A 25,701-nucleotide genomic window follows, 5' to 3' on the forward strand; every position below is an offset into this window, starting at 1 on the left:
GCTTCTTGACCCAACCCTGCTTTTAATTTAGTCCCGTCACGGCTCACATCACTGGTATCTCTTGCATCGCCACTCACACAGGTTAATTTCTTCCACCGAACACAATCTCACAGGCTTTGTTCTTTCTCGCCCTTCCCCCTTCATTGTAAAACTGGCGCTGCCTTTAATCATTCCCAATTGTGAAGGAAAACCATCGACCCGAACGCCTCCCCAACTCTCTCTCTCCGTATAGATGCTGCTCAACCTACTGAGTATTTCCAGCATTTTTGTTACGCCTTCATACTTGCTGAAAATGATTGCAGCCATGACGGGATGACATCTGCAAGAGGCTCCGCCAGTTGACATTGAATTGCACTCGGTGGGTTGTGGGTTGTTGCAGGCTAATCGGTTGTTACACACTAGTGGGTTTTTGCAGTTTAGTGGGCTAATGGGCTGTTTCAGGCTAGTGGGTTGTTGCAAGCAGGGGGTTGTTACAGGCTAGTGGGCTGTTACGGGCGGGCGGGTTGTTACAGGCCAGTGGGTTATTTATTATAGGCTCGTGGGTTATTATAGGCTAGCAGGCTGTTGTGAGCAGTGGGTTGTTACAGGCTAGTGGGCTGTTGCATTAGTGGACCATTACATGCTAGTGAGTTAGTGCAGGCTAGTTGCAGGCAATAGATTGTTGCATACAGTGGGTTTGTTGCAGGCAGTGGGGATTTGCAGTGTAATGGGTTTTTTTGCGGGCAGTGAATTGCGAGCGGTGGGTTGTTGCAGACGGTGGGACATTGCAGGCGGTGTATTGGTGGCCACTGTGCTCGTTGTCCTGTGTACATTGTGTGTCCTGCTGTTGCTGCTGCACACTGTGCTGCCACGGCGGGTGATGCATTGTTTGGCAGAGTGTCGGGTGTGTCCTGCCTCGCCGATCGCAGGGCCAAGGGTGCAGTGCTACCTTCCTGCCGCTGCAGCTTCACGTTGAAGTTGAGTGAGACAGGTATCAGGGCCCAGCTTGTGTCCGGCTTCAGGTGGCCATTGGAACCAGTCACCCGCCGAGTGCTTCAACCGAGACAGGTTCATTTTCTGCGAGGCGCCGCGATGGACACACTCTGCGCTGCTCCGTAGACAGAGGCATTTAGCGAGAGCCTGGGAAGAATCGGCTTCCTTGTACCTTCCTGCTGGAGGTGAGTTCTGTCAACCCCCTGTGTCGAGCCGGTGAGCGCCTACACCGGGAATCAGGTGGGGATGACACCGGGTTTTGCGGTGGAGACTGACCCGGGGGACGTTGGTCGGGTCCAGTGCAGAATACGAAGGTCGATTGCTTTAAAACAATAACTCAAACGGGAAGCAAATGGTCCATCCGCCCAAATGAATGGTGCGCGGAGGTGAAACATGACCCGTGAGCCGGCCGGCCGGCGAGGGAGAGAGAAGCCGTCACCTCAAAGCTCCTTTGCAAATGAAAGTGGAATTAACAAGAGATGTATTTTTTTTTTTTAATTTCAATTACTTCCAAACCTGGCGTTATGTGAATGTTTGACTTGCTTTTGGAAACCCTCTTTTATTTCCCGTGAGGGTCAGTCAGTCTAGTTATCCCGGGATATCACCAAGTGTAATGTCTCACTTGCTTGAGTGGTCTTTCTCACGGAAAGAGAACAATCCGTGTAACAGTGGGCGGGTGCGATGCTCCCTGCTAACGATGTCATCTTCCCCGTTTCCCAAATATACTATTTTTGAGGGATATTAGCCTTGAAATCAGCGTTTGCGCGGTAGTTTAATCCTAAAGTCGCAATTGTGGTGCTTTTGTAAAATAGTGATAACTTTTCCCTTTGTGTTGCCGGTTGGCGAGGGCGGTTTGTAACTAATTTGTGATTAACTAACATGGACTTGAATGTACATTTACTGAATATAAATAGACACAAAATGCTGGAGTAACTCTCAGCGGGACAAGCAGCATCTCTGGAGAGAAGGAATGTGTGACATTTCGGGTCGAGACCCTTCTTCAGACCTGAATGTAAACCTGGTATTGACATTCAGATTCAATTTTAATTGTCATTGTCAGTGTACAGTACACGTTTCGCACACGTAACAGCGGTTGGATGGGAGGGGAGAGTCTTGGGAGGGGAGACTTAGCGGTCTTTGCATCGCTCAGGGGAGGGGACAGAAAGAGTCGGTGATTCACCCAGCTCTATTTATTTTTTGCAGGCTCGGGTCAAAGTACCCAAATGATTTAACGTGGATGTTTAAATGAGGCTTAAGAACAAGCCTTATGTATAAGGATGCAGGAGTAGGCCAACGTTAGACTATAGCAGGTTTTGCCACTTATCAAGAGTCAAGAGTGTTTTATTGTCGTATGTCCCAGATAGAACAATGAAATTCTTGCTTGCAGCAGCACAACTGAATATGTAAATATGGTACACTGTCTATATCACATTGTAATTTTTACCTGCACCAGGCACTATTCCCAAATCCCTTAATTTCCTTTGCATTCAAATCTATGGGTCATTTTTTTTTTGGAATGAGCTGAAGATTTAACCTCCACAATGTAGGTAGAGAATTTCGGTCAGATGTCTTCAGAAATGACTGGGTCATTGTCAGTGTACAGTACACGTTTCGCACACGTAACAGCGGTTGGATGGGAGGGGAGAGTCTTGGGAGGGGAGACTTAGCGGTCTTTGCATCGCTCAGGGGAGGGGACAGAAAGAGTCGGTGATTCACCCAGCTCTATTTATTTTTTGCAGGCTCGGGTCAAAGTACCCAAATGATTTAACGTGGATGTTTAAATGCGGCTTAAGAACAAGCCTTATGTATAAGGATGCAGGAGTAGGCCAACGTTAGACTATAGCAGGTTTTGCCACTTATCAAGAGTCAAGAGTGTTTTATTGTCGTATGTCCCAGATAGAACAATGAAATTCTTGCTTGCAGCAGCACAACTGAATATGTAAACATGGTACACTGTAAAACAATATAATATCACATTGTAATTTTTACCTCGGCACCATTTTTTGGCACTATTCCCAAATCCCTTAATTTCCTTTGCATTCAAATCTATGGGTCACTTTTTTTTTGGAATGAGCTAAAGGATTTAACCTCCACAGCTCTGTAGGTAGAGAATTCCAAAGATTCAGCTCCCTTTGAATGAAGAATTCCATGCTCACCCCAATCAGATTCCGAGATTGTGAGCCTAGTTATGGACAGTTCAGGCAGGGGGAAATATCCTTCTTGCATCCGGGGGTGGTACAGTGGTGCAGTCACAGAGTTGCTGCCCAACAGCGACAGAAATCCAGGTTCAATCCTGACTATGGGTGCCATCCGTACGGACTTTGTACAATCTCCCTGTGACCGCCTGGGTTTCTCCGGGTGCTCTGGTTTCCTCCGGTTTCCTCCCACATTCCAAAGACATGCAGGGTTGTAGGTTAATTGGTTTCTGTAAAATGTCCCTAATGTGTGGGATAGAACTAGTGTCCAGCTGATCGTTGGTCAGCACAGACTTAATCGGCCAAAGGGCCTGTTTCCATGCTGTATCTCTAAACTAAACAAGACATCCAGATCCGTGAGCTCTGTAAGAAATGTCTTTGTTTCAATGAGATAACTTTTCATTCTTCTAAAAGGCTAGAGAAACTTGGCTTAGGCTATTCAGTTTCTCCTTGTATGCCATCTTTAGAACTAGCCTGGTGAATCTTATTTTATATTTATTCTAATTTTATAGCATTCTTGTTTAGTTAAGTAGATTAAAACTGCGTACAGCACTCCAGGTGCAGCCTTACCATGCCCCTATATATTTACAGTAAGCTATCTTTTAACACAGCAAAATGCCATTCCAGGAACCAATCAGATGAATCTTCCTTGCACTGCATATAATCCCTTTGCTGAGTGAATGTTTTTTTTGGATAACGAGTACAAAACCGTATGCAGCATTTCAAGTGCATTGTCACCAATGCTCTAAATCAATGCAGTAACATGTACTTCAAAACTGAAATCCACTCATAATAAAGAATAATATGCCATTGGGCAAAAATAAGATTGGTGGAGGAACTCAGCAGGCCAGGCAGCATCAGTTGGGGTAAATGGACAGACAGTGTTGCAGGTCACGACTCTTATCCACGCCCGAACCGAAAGCATTGTCGGATCATTTCCTCCACATATGCTGCCTGGTCTGTTGAGTTACTCCAGCACCTTGTTTTTTGCACAAGATTCCAGCATTTGCCGTCTCTTGTATCACCAGCATGCCATTTACCTTCGTAATTGCTTGGAGCACTAGCACATTCGATTTCAGCGACTTGGGTCCCTTTGAACATCAACTTTTCTCACTGTCAACATCTTAATAAAACAAAACACTCTTTTTCTCTTTTATGCGTTGAAGTGGACACCAATTTTCCTCGATTCAGCCAAACCATGATTATTCAGCATTTCAATAACATTCCATGGCACATTCCATAGAGTCATACAGCATTGGAATAGACCCTTTGGCCCAACTGGCTCACATCGACCAACATGCCCCATCTACACTAGTCCCACCAGCCTGCATTTAGCCCATATCCCTCTAATTCTATCCTATTCAATTGCCTGTCTAAATGTTTCTTAAACGTTCCAATGGTACCTGCCTCAACTGCCTCTTCTGACAGCTCATTCCATGTAACTACCCCCCCCTTTGTGTAAAAATGTTACCCCTCAGGTTCCTATTAAATAATTTCCCCCCTCACCTTAAACCTATGCCTATGGCTCTTGATTCCCTTTCTCTGGGTAAAAGACTGTGTGTTCACCCTATCTATTCCACTCATGATCTTATACACCTGGATATAATCACCTCTCATTCTCAGGTGAACTTCATTTAACAGTTGCCCCATGGACCAGATCTAGCTTGCAGCCCAACAGCGTGAACATTGATAGGCCCAGTGCAAATTGGAGGAACAGCATCTCATATTTTGCTTGGGCAGCTTACACCCCAGCGGTCTGAATATTGACCTCTCTAATATTAACATTCTGCGCTCCAAAGAATAAAGCCCTAACTTGTTCAACCTTTCTCTATAACTTAGTTGCTGAAACCCAGGCAACATTCTAGTAAATCTCCTCTGTACTCTCTCTATTTTGTTGACATCCTTCCTATAATTAGGCGACCAAAATTGTACACCATACTCCAAAATTGGCCTCACCAATGCCTTGTACAATTTTAACATTACATCCCAACTTCTATACTCAATGCTCTGATTTATAAAGGCCAGCACACCAAAAGCTTTCTTTACCACCCTATCTACATGAGATTCCACTTTCAGGGAACTGTGCAGTTATTCCCAGATCCCTCTGTTCACCTGCATTCTTCAATTCCCTACTATTTACCATGTACGTCCTATTTTGATTTGTCCTGCCAAGATGTAGCACCTCACACTTATCAGCATTAAACTCCATCTGCCATCTTTCAGCCCACTCTTCCAACTGGCATAAATCTCTCTGTGGACTTTGAAAATCTACTTCATTATCCACAACCCCACCTATCTTAGTATCATCTGGATACTTACTAATCCAATTTACCACACCATCATCCAGATCATTGAAGTACATGACAAACAACAGTGGACCCAACACAGATCCCTGTGGCACCCCACTAGTCACTGGCCTCCAACCTGACAAACAACCATCCACCATTACTCTCTGGCATCTCCCATTCAGCCACTGTTGAATCCATCTTGCTAATCCTCCATTGATCCCCAACCATTGAACCTTCTTAACCAACCTTCCGTGAGGAACCTTGTCAAAGGCCTTACTGAAGTCCATGTATACAACATCCACTGCTTTACCCTCATCAATTTCCCGAGTAACCTCTTCAAAAAATTCAAGAAGATTAGTCAAACACGACCTTCCAGGCACAAATCCATGTTGACTGTTCCTAATCAGACCCTGTTTATCCAGATGCTTATATATATTATCTCTAAGTATCCTTTCCATTAATTTGCCCACCACTGACGTCAAACTAACAGGTCTATAATTGCTAGGTTTACTCTTAGACCCCTTTTTAAACAATGGAACAACATGCGCAGTACGCCAATCCTCCGGCACTATTCCCGTTTCTAATGACATTTGAAATATTTCTGTCATAGCCCCTGCTATTTCTACACTAACTTCCCTCAATGTCCTAGGGAATATCCTGTCCGGACCTGGAGACTTATCCACTTTTATATTTCTCAAAAGTGTCAGTACTTCCTCTTCTTTGATCCTCGTAGTTTCCATAGCTACTCTACTTGTTTCCCTTACCTCACATAATTCAATATCCTTCTCCTTGGTGAATACTGAAGAAAATAAATTGTTCAATATCCCCCCATCTCTTTTGGCTCTGCAGATAGCTGTTCACTCTGACTCTCTAATGGACCAACTTTATCCCTCGTTATCCTTTTGCTATTAATATAGCTGTAGAAACCCTTAGGATTCACTTTCACCTTACTTGCCAAAGCAACCTCATATCTTCTTTTAGCTTTTCTAATTTCTTTCTTGAGATTCTTTTTACATTCTTTATACTCCTCAAGCACCTCCTTTACTCCATGCTGCCTATAATTATTGTAGATCTCTCTCTTTTTCTGAACCAAGTGTCCAATTTCCCTTGAAAACCATGGCTCTTTCCAATTTTTACTATTTCCTTTCAACCGAACAGGGACATAAAGATTATGTACTCTTAAAATTTCACCTTTAAATGTCCTCCATTTCTCTTCCACATCTTTCCCATAAAACAAACTGTCCCAATTTACTCCTTTTAAATCCTTTCGCATCTCATCAAAGTTAGCCTTTCTCCAATCAAAAATCTCAACCCTAGGTCCAGTTCTGTCCCTCTCCATAATTATATTGAAACTAATGGTATTGTGATCACTGGTCCCGAACTGTTCCCCAACGCATACCTCTGCCACCTGACCCATCTCATTTCCTAACAGGAGGTCCAGCACTGCCCCTTCTCTAGTAGGTACTTCTATGTATTGCTGCAAAAAAAACTATCCTGCACACATTTTACAAACTCCAACCCATCCAGCCCATTTACAGAATGTGTTTCCCAGTCTATTGTGTGGAAAATTGAAATCTCCCACAATCACTACCTTGTGCTTACTACTAATATCTGCAATCTCCTTACATATTTGCTCTTCCAATTCTCGCTCCCCATTTGGCGGTCTATAATACACCCCTATAAGTGTTTCTACCCCTTTCCCATTTCTCAGTTCCACCCAAATAGCCTCCCTAGACGAGCCCTCTAATCTATCCTGCCAAAGCACTGCTGTAATATCTTCCCTGATAAGCAATGCAACACCTCCTCCTCTTGCCCCTCCAATTCTATCACACCTGAAGCAACGAAATCCTGGAATATTTAGTTTCCAATCACAGCCCCCCTGCAACCATGTTTCACTGATCGCCACAACATCATACTTCCAGGTGTCAATCCAGGCTCTAAGTTCATCCACCTTTCTTACAATGCTCCTAGCATTAAAATATACACATTTAAGAAACGCACCATCTCTTATTCTCTGTTTATTTTCTTTTTCTTCTCTCTCCCCTACATTTTGGGTCAGAGTGCTACCATTCTCTGCCTCCTGCCGCACACTTCACCATTGGTGGCAAGTATTTATCCTTTGTCAATCGCAAAGGTAGTTTATTAAGTCGTTGTCTCATTCACTTTTGTAACAAATCAGCTGCCACATTAAACAGTCGTTACAATTTAAAAGTACTTTTACTTTTTTGGAGGTCATGAAAGACATTATAAAGTATATTATATCTAGCAATATTAAATTACATATGGAATATGGAATTACAAGAGACTAAATTATTAGAAACACTCCTCTGAAATAGGCACAATCTGGAATACATTTTTATTCACGCAAAATGCCAAAGTTTTTTAAGATAAATATGTCTGGAGCGGCTGACATTTCTGAAGAGGTCGCAGCCTCTACTAATACCGATTTACAGTCTGGTCTTTTCCCCATGATTCCACAGACCCATAATCATATGTCTGAATCTTTGCCTTCTTAATTGAGGGTTCCAGTGGTTTAAATATATTCTGAAGAATATGCAAAACCTAAACAACACAAACAGGTATTAGGCATGTGAAAGAGAATAAAACAAATTTCTATTGTGTATATTTGGTTCTTATTTGACCTGTTCATTTTATTTATTTTCCCAGATTTCCAAATATCACAGATTTATATCACGTTACCTGATCCAATGATTTGATTATGTTTACCAGGCACCATACCATGTCACAGCCACTTAACATGATGTATTCATGGCGCAGCAAATTAAATGTGAAGGCAAACTATACTGTAACCCATAGAACCCGTAAAACCAGTTTGAGTAATGTCTGCTCCATAACAAAATAAATCATTTCTATCATACAGGATCCCACTACCGGACATATCCTCCCATCTCCACTCCTTTCTGCTTTCCGCAGAGACCGTTGCCTTCAAAACACCCTGGTCAACTCGTCCCTTCCCACCCGAACCACTCCTTCCCCAGGTACTTTTCCCTGCAACCACAGGAGATGCAACACCTGCCCGTTTACCTCCCCCCTCGACTCCATCCAAGGACCCAATCAGTTTTTCCAGGTGAGTCAGAGGTTCACTTGCACCTCCTCCAACATCATCTACTGTATCCGCTGTTCCAGGTGTCAGCTTCTCTACATCGGTGAAACCAAGCGCAGGCTTGGTGATCGTTTCGCTGAACACCTCCGCTCAGTCCATCTTAACCTACCAGATCTCCCAGTGGCTCAGCACTTCAACTCCCCTCCCATTCCCAATCTGACCTTCCAGCACAAAGTGGAGGAACAGCACCTAATATTTCGCTTGGGTAGTTTACACCCCAGCGGTATGAACATTTACATCTCTAACTTCAGATATCCCCTGCTTTCCCTCTCTATTCCTTCCCCGTTCCCCCACTAGTCTTACTGTCTCTGACTATGTTTTATTTTTGTCCCGCCCACTCCCCTGACATCAAAAACCCAATTTTTCCAAGTTTGCAGGTGGTTGTGAAAAATTAGAGGCCTTTTGGTTATGCATGTGTATACAATGCAAGGATGTTGCCAGCGCTAGGCACTACCCTATTAAATTATTATTTTCCAAGTGTCCTGTTATTGCTTGTTTAGTAATAAATGGCGGCATTTTCCTTATACTGATGCAGGGTGCCCAGTCTATAATTCTCAGTTTTTTCTCTCTACTTTCTTAAAACAAGCAGTTAAACTTGTCATCGGAAAGGCCAAGAAACAAAATGTGCTCTCGAAGCATAGAAAAAATATTGACCAAGTACTGGTGACCCCCAAGTTATAGTCATTTGATAAATTGAAACTTACCCTTGCAGAATTCACAAATCACTATCCAAAAATGTGAGATATGGGTAAGTGCGGCACAGTGGCTGTCGCCTTTCGGCGCCGTAGACCCGTGTTCGATCCTGACCATGGGTGTACAATGTTAATACGTTCTTCCAGTGATCGCGTGGGTTTTCTCCGAATAATTCCGGTTTCCTCCCACAATCCAAAGACCGTGCAAGTTTGTAGGTTATTTGGCTTCTGTAAATTGTCCCTGGTCTATGGACTAGGACTACAGGTGATCGCTGGTTGGCGTGGACTCAGTGGGTCGAAGGACCTGTTCCTGCACTGTATCTCTGAAACTAAAACCTAAAACCAAATGTAATTTGCTCCCACAAAATTTACCTGGAAAACAAGTAAATAAATACAAAATGGATTTTATTTTTAATCGCTCTTCATGACTCACATGCAGGTGCAGTGTTGTGTTAAGGAAATTCATGAGTGGCACCGTTTTCTGGGAACATAACTCCATAATGCAGGGATCACCTGCAGCATTTAAAGGAATAGCAGTGAAAAATTGTGTTGTAGACTAGAGGCAACCGTACAGGAGGTCATAATCAGAATTTTTCTTATTTCATATTAATGATCTGGACAAAACTCTATAGGTCAGAATTAGGATTCTTCATATATCATAATAATCTGGATTTTGATACAACTTCCAAATTTATAGTTGACACAAAACTTGAAGGTTCAATTAACTTTTAAACCGAATGCAATAGGCAAGGAGAGTTTTGGTAAAAAGAATAAGAAGCTGCCACAACTCTAAATGTAATTTAAAATACGCACATGCTGTAATGCTGAAAAGCTCAACATCGGCTTCTATCGGGAAAGAGATCAGACAAGAATCTGCAGCTTTTAATGTTCCCTCTGTTTTTCTTTGCACGGTTAATGTCTAACCTGCCGGGTGTTTTCATCATTTTTTGTTCAGTGACATAATTCTAAATTGGAGTATATGAGCATAGTTTACTGAAAGTGGCTGCGGGCCATGTTGAGAAAGCAATTAAAAATGGAAACGGGATCATGAACTTTATAAATAGAGACATTGAATGAAAAGTGAAGGAAGTCATGATGAACCTTTATGAAACATTAGATCAGTCACAACTGGAGTATTTGTGTGCAGCTTTTGCTACCATAATTTGGGAAACGTAAAGACTTAAGAGAGGATGCTGATGAGATGTGCTGACATGATTTCAGCGACAAGGAAATTTAGGTAGAATGAAGAAGATCAAGTTTTTTTTAATTATTTGACCAGATTATGTGAAGATCTAATACATGTAATTAAAATCAAGAAGAGTATAGGCAAAATAGATTGAAGAAACACTATGTATTGGCAGTGGGACTGCAAACTAAGGGCAAAGTAGGTTGCCAACTGTCCCGTATTAGCGTAATATACTTCCCGTATATTGGGCTAAATTGGTTTGTCCCATACGGGACTGCCCTTGTCCCGTATTTGAATGCTACTACTTGGGTCGAAGTGGACTGTCGGGTCGGAGCGCCGCGTCCAGCCCCACCTCACCCGTCCCGACGTAATGCAGCCCAAGGAGTGCAGCAGCAGCGCCTCGCAGCAGCGTCGGTCGGCAACCCGGCTAGCTGTCGAACTTCGGACCTTCGCTTTCTGCCGACTCCGCCACCCCTTCTTCTCATGGCCGATCATCGGTTCGTGAGTCGGATGGGGTGCTGGACTTTGCGTGCGATGTCGCGCGGGCCAAAGCCCCTCAGCTGGCCCACCGGCTGGGCTTTGTGTGCAGCCCAGCACCTGGGCCAACTCATCATTCACCCAGCCACGGCCAAGTTGGTCAACGAATTGCTGTCGGGAATTTGTCCCTTATTTTGACCTTTTGTCCCTTATTTGGGAGTGAGAAAGTTGGCAACCCTGGGACTGTGAAGATGATTATCAAAGGCACCAAGAATGACTTGGGGGAAATGATTTTTCTGACACAGTGAGTGGTTAGGTTTTGGAATGGATTGTCAGGGGTAGTAATGGAACCAGATTTCAATTGTAACATTCAAAAGGAGCTGGACTAGCATCTGAAAGGAATCAATTTGCTGGGCAGCAGTGAGTGGGTAGGCGAGTGGAACTGATTGAATTGCTTATACATTGAGTCAGTACAGAGTCTGTGATTCTGTGGTGTGTCACATATTTCACCATTCCACGTTACCTGAGCAAATAGTTTAGTTCATTGTCATGTGTGCAGAGGTATGGTGAAAAGCTTTTGTTGCATGCTATCCAGTCAGCAGAAAGACAATACATGATTATAATTGAGCCATTTTACAGTGTATAGATTCATCATCATCATCGGCGGTCACTCGAAACGAGTATGACTGTCCTCTCCTCTCCATAGGGTTGTCTACTTGTGGATCTGCAGATGTCTGTAGAGGCCGATCTGTGATCCACACACCTTGGTGCAATGTGGGCAGTGGAGTCTGGCGGTGGTTGGTAGTCGTCGAGCTCCCTTCTCTCTCTCCTTACGGTGCTGTCGCATAGACTCTGCGACACGGCGTTGTTCCATTTTGTGAAGTGCAGCTCCTTCCTGCATGGATTTCCTCCAGGAGCGCCTGTCCAGTGCAATGTGCTCCCAGCTGGTCGATGTGATGTGGAATTTATTCAAACTGTTCTTGATGTTGTCCTTGAAGCGTTTCTTTGGCCCGCCGGGGAATTGCCGACCTTCCTTCAATTCAGAGTACAAGGTTTGTTCAGGGAGACGTGTGTTGGACATGCGGAAGACATGGCCAGTCCATCGAAGTTGGTGCCGTATTGGCTTCCAGCATTTTCCTTATACTAATGCAGGGTGCCCAGTCTATAATGCCCAGTCAATCATGTTGGCTTCCTCCAAATCGCTGATGTTGGTGCGTTTGTCCTCCCATGCTGATCCTCAGAATCTTTCATAAGGATCTTTAATGGTATTGTTCCAGGGCTCTCAGGTGCCTGCTGTAGGTGGTCCATGACTCGGCTCCATACAACAGGGTGGAGAGGACAATGGCTCTGTAGACCAGCAGTTTTAGAAACATAGAAACATAGAAATTAGGTGCAGGAGTAGGCCATTCGGCCCTTCGAGCCTGCACCGCCATTCAATATGATCATGGCTGATCATCCAACTCAGTATCCTTCTCTCTATACCCCTGATCCCCTTAGCCACAAGGGCCACATCTAACTCCCTCTTAAATATAGCCAATGAACTGGCCTCAACTACCCTCTGTGGCAGAGTTCCAGAGATTCACCACTCTCTGTGTGAAAAAGGTTCTTCTCATCTCGGTTTTAAAGGATTTCCCCCTTATCCTTAAGCTGTGACCCCTTGTCCTGGACTTCCCTAACATCGGGAACAATCTTCCTGCATCTAGCCTGTCCAACCCCTTAAGAATTTTGTAAGTTTCTATAAGATCCCCTCTCAATCTCCTAAATTCTAGAGAGTATAAACACAGTCTATCCAGTCTTTCTTCATAAGACAGTCCTGACATCCCAGGAATCAGTTTTGTTTGAGCCTTTAGGTCTCGGAGTCTTTAGATACATGATAAGGGAATAATGTTTAGTGCAAGTTAAAGTCCCTGGAATCATCATCTCATAAAGGTAAAGCCAGCAAAGTTCGATCGAGGATAGTCCGAGGGTCAACAAGAAGGTAGAAAGTTCAGCACGGCTAAACTAAATAATGTTTCTGTCCACTTTGCAAGGAAATCTTTCATCAAAGCTACTGGTGATTTATGTGGAGATAGGATCAAATAGATTTCTTTCACATTTTGTGATTTAAATCAAAGGTAGACACAAAATGCTGGAGTAACCAACAGGACAGGCAGCATCTCTGGAGGGAAGGAATGGGTGACGTTTCGGGTCGAGACCCTTCTTCAGACTGAAGTTACTCCAGCATTTTGTGTCTACCTTCAAGGTATTCTTAAGTTCCACTGTCGTACCATCATCATTAAGAATTGCCAAGACTGAAATACCTCTCTCATAAATCAAGTTGACCTCCATAGAGCTTCGACAAAGTCTCAGTGGAAATACCATTTTTTGATTATGACATTTATAGTATTTTTCTATTTCCAAATTAGAGCAAAAAGGAGTACAGTATAATCAGTATTTTTGGAAATCTAAGTTCCAGGAATTTAGGTGCATACTTGACAACGTTATTTTGCCAGATAGATATATTCTTGGTTTCATTTATAACGAAGAACCTTTAATAACTGGCTTAAGAATAATAAAAGGAGAACCTTTATTAACTGAAAGTTTAGAGAAACAGCATGGAAACAGGTCCTTCAGCCCACCGAGTCCACACTGACAATCGATTATGTATTCACAATAGTTCTATGTTATCCAGCTTTTGCAACCACTCCCTACACACTAGAGGTAATTTACAGGGACCAATTAGCTTACAAACCCACATGTTTTGGGACATGGGAGGAAGACGGAGGACCCTCAGGGAAACCCACGTGGTCATAGAAACATAGCAGCGTAGGTTCACCAGGTTAATTCCCGGGATGGCGGGACTGACATATGATGAAAGAATGGGTCGACCTGGCTTGTATTCACTGGAATTTAGGATGAGAGGGAATCTTATAGAAACATGTAAAATTCTTAAAGGATTGGACAGGCTAGATCTAGGAAAAATGTTCCCAATGTTGGGGGAGTTCAGAACCAGGGGTCACATTTTAAGAATAAAGGGTAGGCCATTTAGGACTGAGCTGAGGAAAAACTGCTTCAACCAGAGAGTTGTGAATCGGTGGAATTCTCTGCCACAGAAAGCTAATTCACTGTGTTTAAGAAGGAACTGCAGATGCTGGAGAATCGAAGGTACACAAAAAAGCTGGAGAAACTCAGCGGGTGCAGCAGCATCTATGGAGCGAAGGAAATAGGCAACGTTTCGGGCCGAAACCCTTCTTCAGACTTCACTGGATGTTTTCAGAGAGAGTTAGATTAACTCTTGGGGCTAAAGGGATCAAGGGATATGGGGAGAAAACAGGAACGGGGTACTGATTTTGGATGATAAGCCATGATCATATTGAATGGCGGTGCTGGCTCAAAGGTCCGAATGACCTACGCTTGCACCTATTTTCTATGTTTCCATGTTTCTAGAAGAACGTTATAGAAGTGGACTGGGCTCTCCATTCATGATGTCACTATAAGAGAACTGCCTGATGTCATTCAAGGGTGTGGTGCATTCCACATCTTGTTAAGCTTTTCCTTGGTCTGTGTGTTAGGTTTACAATCGTTAAAGCAAACAAGACCTCCTATTTAGAAATTAGCAGGTGTCTTTTTTTTTCATTGTTTAAATGAGGATTATGTGGGAAGAAGGTGCCAACATTGTTATGCTTTTTAAACTGCTCCAGTTTTTTTTTTTAACTCTTAAATCTTAATCTTAATGACATTGACTGGAATAGACTCAATTTTCCTGAAAAAAGTATTCTCAGAGTTTTTTTTTTAATCCATTGCAAGTCTGTGGTGACGTATTCCTTTTTTGTTTAGAAGCAGGTTTTATTTCTGTCAAGTACATAAAACCTTGTAACCAAGGGTCAGCCAAAGCAGAGAGACGCCTCTCGTGCTTTGCGATGACTTTGATGTTTTACTGGTTAAAGTACCTGTGCAGCATATGTCTTTCCTACATAGCATGTGAAGAGAGAGCAAGCGGCTGGTAATGCAGGAAGTGATCATGAACAAACAAGTTTGATATGAACTGACAGTAACAGCCACAGTGAGGTCATGATTTATGTAAATATATGTGCTCCTGTTTCTTGGCCTACCAAAACACTTTAAATTCAATGATTACTGTACACCACTGCCGTCATTTTAGAAGATAAGTACTTATTTGGTAGAAGACTTTTATTTCAATTCTATTTCATTTGCAATAGCATTGTTTAATCCACTTAAGGTTTGTCTGTTCTATTGCTCTCCCAGATATAATGATATTACAAATAGGATTGCATGTCAAAAAGCCTATTCAATATGAAATGCTGCAATTATGTGAAATACATCCGTTTAAAAACAATTTTTTTAATTATTAAGTTGACGGTCAGATGATTTGCCTTTGTGACATTTTGAAAAAGCATATTTATCTGTTTGGGACCCTAGCAATTATCGGCAAATCTATTGTTAAAGGCTGTATGTGAGGAGGAAGTGATGCGGCAGTAGAGAATACAAAGCTGCACTGTCCATTTACATTTCAGACATGTATACGTTGCATTAAATGAAGCTAGATGAGGTAGGACTGACCAATTCTCCTGTGTGCTGTGTCCTCATTTTTAGTAAGTCAATAGATGGCAGATATCCAGAGACATTTATAAACTACTAATGTTTCCATTAATCATTTTTTAAATAGTTTAAAATCTATTAACAAATTAAAAACACATTGAAAGTTTTCTTTTTAAGAAAGGCCATTTTGCCTTCTAGGAAATATGAGATCTCCAGGCCAAATGTGGAGATATTTGCTGGGTTCCAATTCCGTACTGCGTATGAGCAGCACTGGATTGGGGAAAATGGACTTTCCATTGTAATGTGACAAGTCCAACTGCTGTTGAACCTCGTGAAGTTCAGCAGTGGACCAGGGTGGCAGAGAGTCATCCAGTGATACAGTGTGGGAACTTGCCCTGCAGCCTAACTTGCCCACATCAGCCAACATGTCCCAGCAACATTAGTCCCACCTGCCTGTGTTTGGTCCATATCCCTCAAAACATGTCCCATCCATGTACCTGTCTAACTGCTTCTTAAATGTTAGGATAGTCCCTGCCACAACTACCTCCTCTGGCAGCTTGTTCCAAGCAGCTACCGCCCTTTGTATGAAAAAGATACCACTCAGATTCCTATTAAATCTTCCCCCTTCACCTTAAACCTATGTCCTCTGGTCCTTGATTAACTACTCTGTGCAAAAGACTCTGTGCATCTACCCGATCCCTTCCTCTCATGATCTTATACACCTCTATAAGATCGCCCCTCATCCTCGTGTGCTCCAAGGATGTACCGGCATCTGCCAGTCAACATGCCCCAGCTCTACAGTGGGTCCCTCATAAGTCCAGGACTTACTTGTGGGGAAGTAAGTTGACCTTCCTCAATTCCCTGCGGAAACACCAGCCATAACCAACATGATTAGACCCAATGTAGACACAAAATGCTGGAGTAACTCAGCGGGTGAGGCAGCATCTCTGCAGAGAAGGAATGGCGACGTTTCGGGTCGAGACCCTTCTTCAGACTGATGTCAGGCGAGGGGGCGGGACAAAGATAGAATGTAGGCGGAGACAGTAAGTCTAGTGGGAGAAATGGGAAGCGGGAGGGGATGGGGAGAGAAAGCAAGGGCTATCTGAAGTTAGAGAAGTCAATGTTCATACTACTGGGGTATAAACTACCCTATTAGACCCAATGTGCGTTTGTGGTTAGATGCAGGTGCAGGGGCAAAGTGAACCCGCTGGGCAACAGTCCTGATGTTGTCACGGGTGCCGGAGTGCGGGAGCATTGCGCAGTATTGGTCGATAGGTTATGGAGTTTGGAAGATGTTTACACAAATCGCGACCACAACAGTGATGACGTTAAAAGTTAGACAGTGTGAAGAAGGGTCACCCATTCCTTCTACCCAGAGATGCTGCCTGTCCCGCTGAGTTACTCCAGCATTTTGTGTCTCTCTTCGGTATAAACCAGCATCTACACAGTTCCTTCCGACGCATTCAATATTTTATGCCTTGAAACCCAGATCCTCAGAATTTGACTCTGACATTGACTCCGAACTATCTGTTCCACTGCCTTGGTAGTGGTTCCCTCGCATGCATGACATTTCCTGCACCTCGTTTTCCAGTGCCATGTTACTGAACACTGAGACACCTTACTGTCATTCTTCACTGTCTTTTGGGTCATCCTTCGTTGCGGACTATAGACATAACTCAGCAGGACAGGCAGCATCTCTGGAAAGAAGGAATGGGTGACATTGCTGGATGAGAGCCTTTTTCACTGGGGATTGCTGTCAACACTTACGCAGTTTCATTCGCTTGTATTCAGGACACTTTGGCATTAGCTGCTCTTACATAAATTTCAGAAATAAAGATTGTGAGCTAAAAGCTGATTACGACCCGGCAGCCATGTTTGAGGGCTGAATATTACCCCAATGAAATGTTATTATTCGTTCATTGTATCTCCCTTATAGTTGTGCATGACTGTTTCCTTGCCATTATTTAATTGTCCAAAGATATGCAGATTCTGCAGCAACATGGGCATCTATTTTGGAATAGGATTGTTGGGGCTTAGATTTGTTGCTCTGGTCTGCAACACACTGGTACTCTTGTTCCCATTGTTCTGTTAAGTGTGGGATCGCAACATTCTTTGCTCAGTGTATCTAGGGCAGGCCAGAGCGATAGCCTGTGTAGATTTTACATTCACATTTGCCACAAAACTCTTTCTCTCATCTCTCATCATGTGTGCTATGACTCAGCGAGGAGAAAAAGGCTTGTATATAGAGACAGGAATTTGGACACAAAGATATCGGTGTTTAATGTCAAATGCTCAACATATTATTGGTTTGCCATTCTTGATTAACAGTTCAGCACTCACAGGAAATTTATTTAGCACAGAGGAAATGTATCAAAATAACTGGCAAGATAGTGTTGTCTGTCTACGTGCCACACATTTTTATTGGAAATGGGGTCAGATTCTTGAGAAAGTTACGCTGTAAATAGCTCAGCCCTGCTCGAAGAGAAACTCTGACCATGACATAGCATGAATGGTCATCTTTTAATACTTTCCTTTAAGATGTGTTAACTTTTTATTAATTGTGTTCATTCTCTGCTGGATTAAACATTGAGTTTGATTGTGCTGGGAATGAAATATTCTTGCACATTGGAGCCATGGAACATTATCGCATTCTCTGAGAGAGAATAGAACCCACCGTGAATCAGAGAGTGGGACCCCTCAAGCATCAACGTGGTCAACTCTGTGTGGAGCCACGGGTAATGGGCAAGGCCCAAAATGAGTATTTCTTCTCGGTTTTTACCGTGGAGAAAGACAAGGACTGGGGATCTTGCGGGGCAGTTAAATGGAAGTGTCTTTAGGGCAGTCACTGTTATGGTCCAGGAGTTATTCAAGGTCCTGACGGGTATGAAGGTAGACAAACCTCCCAGACATGTGGCGCGTGGCGGCAGACGGCTCCCTGGATATGCTGTGGGAGCTGAAGGACGGGTGGGCCGTCTAGAACAAAGAGGGACTTGGCGGGGGTGGGGGGGCCGAGAAGAAGAGGGATCCCGGGGGACCATGTTCGCTGTTGCAAGAGGGTAAGACTGTCCTAAGAACTTTAGAATCTTTGTCGGCGCCAGAAACTTGGAGCAACTTTGTGTACTGCCTAGGTAAAGTTTGCTGTATGTTGTTACTGGATTCAGCAAAAACAAAGAATTTCACTGCACCTTAGGTACATGTGGCAATGAGGAATCATTGAGTCATCATTAGACACGGGAGAGGTGCCAGAAGACTGGGGATTAGCAAATGTTGTGCCTCTATTTAAGAAGGGCTGTAGGGAAAAGCCTGGGAACTACAGGCCAGTAAGCCTAACGTCTGTGTTGGAAAGTTACTGGAGAGTATTCTGAGGGATAATATATACATGTATTTTGGTGGACAAGACTGATTAGTCAGCATGATTCTGTTTGTGAGAGATCATGTGTCACAAATCTGATTGAGTTTTCTGAAGATGTGACTGGAAAGGTCGATGAGGGCAGAGCTTGTAGACCTATATATGGATTTCAGTAAGGCATTTGTTAAGGCTCTGCATGGTAGGCTACTCTTGAAGGTTAGATCACATGGGACCCAGGGAGAGATAGCTGACTGGATAGAAAATTAGATTCATGGAAGGAAACAGAGGATGATGGTGGAAGTTTGCTTTGCAGACTGGATGCCTGTGACTTGTGGTGTACATCAAGGTTTGGTGCTGGGCCCATTGCTGTCTGTCATCCACATCAATGATTTGGATGAGAACGTACATGGCATGATTAGCAAATTGGCCGATGACATAAAAGTGGGTGGTATTGTAGTGAGTGAAAATGGTTGTGAAAAATTGCAGCAGGATCTTGATCGGTGGGCAGGTGGACTGAGGAATGGTTGATGGAATTTAATACAGAGAAGTACGAGGTGTTGCATTTTGGGCAGTTTACCAAGGGCTGGACCTACAGAGTGAATATCAGGGCTCTTGGGAGTGTTGTAGATCAGAGGGATTTAGGAGTGTGGGAACAGAGTTCCTTGAAGGTGATGTCACAGGTAGATAGGGTGTTCAAAAAGGCTTTTGCCACATTGGTCTTCATCATTCAGAGTATTGAGTATAGCAGTTGGGAGGTCATGTTACAGTTGTCTAAGACATCGGTGAGGCCACATTTAGAGTATTGTGCTCAGTTCTGGTCACCATGCTATAGGAAAGATGTAGTCAAGCTGGAAAGGGTACTGAGAAGATTTATGAGGATGATGCCAGGACTCAAGGGCCTGAGCTATAGGGAGATGTTGAGCAAGCTAGGACTCTATTCCTTGGAGCGCAGGAAGATGAGGGGTGATCTTATAGAGGTGTACATGCATGTACATCTGTAATCACAATTCTTTATCTACTCTTCCATCTTCACTTTTGCCTTCTGGAAGCAAGCACAACTTAGCTATTAATCTTATTACACCAGTGGTTCAATTCAAAGTCGTATCGTGCATAGCAATCCCTTAAAATAAGGCATGAGAGGAATAGCTCGGGTAAATGCACAGTCTTTTGTCCAGAGTAGGGGAATCGAGAACAAGAAGACATAGTGTGAGGGGGGAAGGATTCTCTATGGAACACATCAAATCCTATCCACTCACATTTTTAACACCACATTTTCCTTGTGCTGCTTTTGGTCTTTTACAAATCAACAATTTATTCTTGACTGCTTTTCCAACTAAACAGTTTATTTCAAACTATTCGGTCTCATCCTACCTACCACAGATGCTTTTATATACCTCTATGAGACTTCCCTCACAGTCTCATCTTTCTAAAATTAAACCCAACTGCTCTTGCCAATCCTGATAAATATTGTCGCTCTGTTGATTCTGTTCAATCAATTTGGTCAATGATTCCAAAGCCTCTTAAATGAAAGAGCAATTTCAGTTATTAAAGTTAACCATATCATGACATAGAAGCGAAGCAATCTCTTATCCTGTACCTTCTACACCTTAACTTCAATTTCACAATCAAACCTCCCAAACATTCCAGTTCAAATTTTTGAATAGAAACATAGAAAATAGGTGCAGGAGTAGGCCATTCGGCCCTTCGAGCCAGCACCACCATTCAATATGATCATGGCTGATCATCCACAATCAGTACCCCGTTCCTGTTTTCCCCCCATATCCCTTGATTCCATTAGCCCTAAGAACTATATCTAACTCTCTCTTGAAAACATCCAGTGAATCACTGCCTTCTGTAGCAGAGAATTCCACAGATTCACAACTCTTCCTTATCTTGTCCTAAATGGCCTATCCCTTATTCTTAAACTGTGACCCCTAGCTCTGGGCTCCCCCAACATCGGGAACATTTTTCCTGCATCTAGCCTGTCTAATCCCAAATTTTATATGTTTCTATAAGATCCCCTCCCATCTTTCGAAATTCCAGTGAATATAAGCCCAGTTGATCCATTCTTTCATGTTTGACTGAAACTGGTCAGAATGTGAATTCCAAGCATCTTTTGTTTCCTTTCCAGTTCTCAAACCTGAAAAGCCAATCTCTTTTCCCACAGATGTGGCCTGACCTGCTGAGTATTTCAAGCATTTTCTACTTTTATTTTAGATTTGTGGCATTTGGATTTAAAAAAAAATGAATTCCTTCATTCTTTGCTAACTTCCATCAAAAGAATGACGTGGAATTGTTAAACCAAATAATATGGCTCTTTAATGTGAATTTTCTGCATAATCTCCCTCAGAAAGTGATGTCTATTTCTGTCACAGTGCCCCTTTAATCACATTAACTATTAACTTCTGTGACGGAGAGATATCAATAAAAAATTATGCATTTCTTTCCCTGTAGGTTCTAATGGCCATTTGAAAAATATCACTTTTACTGTACTTTTTTCCCCCATTTATTTCTGGATGTGAGTTGAAATTTAATTCGCCCACAATTACTTTTCAGTCTTTACAGTGCAGCAACTCCTAAGTACTATTGGTTATGGAGACACCTTCTTGCCTGGCACACTTCAGCAAGTCTACTGATGCTTTGTGTCCCTTGTTGCTCAGACATGGCACAAATCATCATCGCTACTAAACGGGGTATGTTTAGCTGCTGGTGGATGCTGCTGGGTGACATGTTACAGCAAGTGATCTCTCTGTAATCAGGAACGTTTCCTTCACTGAAAATAATCTTGTCCTGCCTTCACTCCTTATCTAAAACAAATCCAACATTTTTAATGTGCATATCACTCTCCCTGTGTGTGTGTGTGTGTGTGTGTGTGTGTGTGTGTGTGTCTGTGCCCTCTCTCTCTCTTTCCCCTCCTGTTCCCTCTCCCCTTCCCCCCCCTTCCCCCCCCCCCTCCCCCCCCCCCCCCCCCCCCCTCCCCCCCCCCCCCCCCCCCCCCCCCCCCCCCCCCCCCTCCCCCCCCTCCCCTTCCCCCCTCCCCTCTCCCCCCCCTCCCCCCCCCCTCCACTCCCCCTCCCCCCCCCCCCCCTTCCCCCCCCCCCCCTCCCTCCCCCTCCCCTTCCCCCCCCTCCCCCCCCCCCCCCCCCCCCCCCCCCCCCCCCCCCCCTCCTTCCCCCCCCCCCTCCCCCCCCCCCCTCCCCCCCCCCCCTCCCTCCCCCCCCTCCCCCCCCCCCCCCCCCCCCCCTCCCCCCCCCCCCCCCCCCCCCCCCCCCCCCCTCCCTCCCCCCCCCCCCCCCCCCCCCCCTCCCCCCCCCCCCCTCCTCCCCCCCCCTCATCCCCCCCCCTCCCCCCCCTCCTCCTCCTTTCCCCCCTCTCCTTTTCCCCCTCCTTCCCCACTCTCCCCCCCCCTCCTTCCCCCCTTCCCCCCCCTCCTCCTTCCCCCCTCCCCTTCCCTCCCTCCTCCCCCCCCACTCCCCCCCCCCTCTCCTCCCCCTCCCCTCGCAAAATCAACATCATTCGCTCCTCCAATTTAAGATTAATACTTTGATTTCCTGGATTTCAATAAATACCAAGCACAGTCTTTGATAGAATACCATTCAATGAGGAACATCAACAATTACTGGTAAATATTAGATATGAATTATATGTGTAGGAAGGAACTGTTGCTGGGTGACGTTTCGGTTCGAGACCCTTTGTCAGACTGAAGCATGAAGCATACAGTTTGAAGAAGGGTTTCAACCCGAAACATCACCCATTCCTTCTCTCCAGAGATGCTGCCTGTCCTGCTGAGTTACTCCAGCATTTTGTGTCTTGGTAAGAATGATATTCCCCTTTGACAACAGATAAGGCTGGCTCCATCTAAAATTATATAACATAGAAAATAAAAATGAAAAAAACACCAGGCAAGGCCTACATTGTGTCAATTCGATACTTAATGAGCCGCCTATGTCATTTATTCTATTCTGTTTAGTTGCATCATTATGAGAACAAAACAGGTTTTCCTTAAATCTAATAGTAAGAAAGTTAAGTGAAATTTAGGACTGTTTTTATGCAAGCATATTCTCAATATTTTCTTCTTCCTTGTAGGCCAGTGTAGGAAGCTGAGCACCACACCCATTTACAATGGCGAGTGAAGACAAAGTTGCCATCCTTTCTGACGATGAAGAGGAACAGAAGAGGAAATATATTCTTGCCGAGCCTTTCAACACACTATCGGCTGAAGCAAGAAATGAATCATCTCTTACTCCTGCCCACTTAGCAACAGAGACAACAGAAGCAGATGAACCAGATTGGTTGGAGAAGCATTGTGTAAAAATTAGTAATGAGCTTCTTGTTTCCAAAGTGTTCTACTTCTTCTTTTATTCTGGCTATGGATCATTAATCCCATTGTTGCCAGTATATTACAAACAGCTTGGCATGCTGGCCAGCCAAAATGGACTCCTGGTTGGAATACGGTATTTTATAGAATTCTGCAGTGCGCCATTCTGGGGAGTAATTGCGGATCGATTTAGGAAAGGGAAGATTGTCCTTCTCTTTTCAGTTATGTGTTGGATTGTATTTAACCTTGGAATTGGTTTTGTGAAACCTGCCACAATGAGATGTGAATCGAGAAAGCCAGTGCTGACCACAGTGGCTCCAAATACAACGATTCCCTTGGTATTATCCACGGCTATACCTACAAACCAGTCCATTCAAAACAACTCCAACAAGAGAGATATTTCAGCAAATCAGCCTTTCAGATATTTGGGGAACCTCGGTTTTTCTTTACCCTTGTTCAATGCAAACCCTGCCCAGAACTTGCAGGAAAGATCTGTTCCAGATACTGACAATTTGACAGCAACAGCCAATCCAAACGGCACGTTACACACTACTGTAGCCAGTAGCACATCTGCCACAACAGTGAAGGCGGACAAGCAGATCACTTATAACTTGAGAGAAGTTGAAAATATATTCCTGCTCATTTTGTTGGTTGTTATCATAGGAGAGTTCTTCAGTGCCCCGGCAGTCACTATTGTGGACACGGTTACCCTACAATATCTTGGCAAACACAGAGACCGCTATGGGTTGCAGCGGATGTGGGGTTCCCTGGGATGGGGCATTACCATGCTGGCAGTAGGCATCTCAATTGATCACACTCACATTAACGTTTTCATACAAGGCGAGGGCTGCGAAATCTTGGATTACAAGAACTACAGAATAACATTTATTGTTTTTGGCATCTTGATGTCTATAGCGTTGATTGTGTCAACCCAATTCAGATTTGATTACAGTCATTTAAAAGCTGAAGAGAACCAAAGAGAAGATAGTATTGAAATTCAGCAAGTGGCTCAGAGTTCTTCGCTGGATAATTCTGAAGCTAACAATTGTGCACAACACCCCAAGGAGAGAAGGAAAAAGACATTTGAATATAAATGGCTGCTGAGAATGATTTGCAGTGTGCAGTATGGCTCTGTGCTATTTGTAGCCTGGTTCATGGGCTTTGGTTACGGCTTTGTGTTCACATTCCTCTACTGGCATTTGGAAGACTTGAATGGAACAATAACACTCTTTGGAATCTGCTCAGTCCTCAGCCACATCTCAGAACTGACTGCCTATTTCCTGAGCCACAAGCTGATTGAACTGGTGGGTCACATTAGGTAAGCTGCTACCTTGCCTCCCACGTCCGTGATGTATTTGAGTTTAGTTTATTGTCACGTGTACCGAGGTACAGTGAAAAGCTTTTGTTGTGTGCTCACCACTCAGTCATGTGGCGCATGCTTCATGTTATAATGGTATTGCGAAGGAGGCTACAATTTGCCGTATGTTTATAGATCATAATTTTGCATTACACAAAAAGAATGCCAGAGAAAAGTAAATCCCAGGTAATCACAAAATGCAGGAGTAGCTCAGCGGGTCAGGCAGCATCTCACTGAAGGCAGGCAGAAGGCGTAGGTGACATTTCGGGTCGAGACCCTTCTTCAGACTGATGTCAAAGGAGGGGGCGGGGCAAAGAAAGAAAGTAGTCAGAGACAGTAAGACTAGTGGGAGAACTAGGAAGGGAGAGGGGATGGAGGGAGGGAAAGCAAGGTCTATCTGAAGTTAGAGAAGTCAATGTTTATACCGCTAGGATGTAAACTACCCAAGCGAAATATGAGGTGTTGTTCCTCCAATTTACGCTGGGCCTCACTCTGACAATGGAGGAGGCCCAGGACAGAAAGGTCAGATTGGGAATGGGAGGGGGAGTTGAAGCGTTGAGCCACTGGGCGATCAGGTAGGTTAAGGCGGACTGAGCGGAGGTGTTCAGCGAAACGATCATCGAGCCTGTGCTTGGGTCTCGCTGATGTAGAGAAGTTGACACCTGGAACAGCGGATACAGTAGATGAGGTTGGAGGAGGTGCAAGTGAACCTCTGCCTCACCTGGAAAGACTGTTTAGATCCTGAAATGGAGTCGAGGGGGGAGGTAAAGGGACAGGTGTTGCATCTCCTGCGGTTGCAGAGGAAAGTGCCTGGGGAGGGGGGGGATTTAGGTGTGAAAGGACAAGTTAACCAGGGAGTTTTGGAGGAACGGTCTCTGCTGAAAGCAGAAAGGGGTGGAGATGGGAAGATGTGGCCAGTAGTGGGATCCCGTTGGAGATGGCGAAAAGTCCCAGGATGGACTTTTGGGGCTGAGAACTCTGGTATTCCGCAAGGGAGCATGGCTTTTCAAACTAAATACATAAACTATCTAAACTCTCATAAAGGAACTATTGGGGAAATCATTTGTTTATTCCGGTCTAAAAGCTTGAGAATCTGATTTATAATTTGATTTTCCTTTAAGTTAGATAAAACATCTTTTAGAATGTAGGGCATAGAACCTGTCTGAGTTTTAACGTTCTTTTAGATCAGTCTAATCCCATTTTC

General features: G+C 44.0%; 1 protein-coding gene across 1 annotated transcript in view; it reads left to right on the plus strand.

The window, feature by feature from the left end:
* The first annotated feature begins 518 nt into the window (after positions 1-518).
* mfsd6b (major facilitator superfamily domain containing 6b) overlaps positions 519-25,701 on the plus strand; it is a 63,238-nt gene continuing 38,055 nt past the window's right edge. Inside the window, exons 1-2 of the mRNA XM_055637769.1 lie at positions 519-1,157; positions 22,909-24,458. Of these exons, the coding sequence (XP_055493744.1) occupies positions 22,945-24,458 (1,514 nt within the window). The 5' untranslated portion in view covers positions 519-1,157; positions 22,909-22,944. The remainder of the gene's footprint in view (positions 1,158-22,908; positions 24,459-25,701) is intronic.

Source organism: Leucoraja erinacea, chromosome 7 (genome assembly GCF_028641065.1).
Source record: "Leucoraja erinacea ecotype New England chromosome 7, Leri_hhj_1, whole genome shotgun sequence".
In the NCBI taxonomy this organism is placed as follows: domain Eukaryota; kingdom Metazoa; phylum Chordata; class Chondrichthyes; order Rajiformes; family Rajidae; genus Leucoraja; species Leucoraja erinaceus.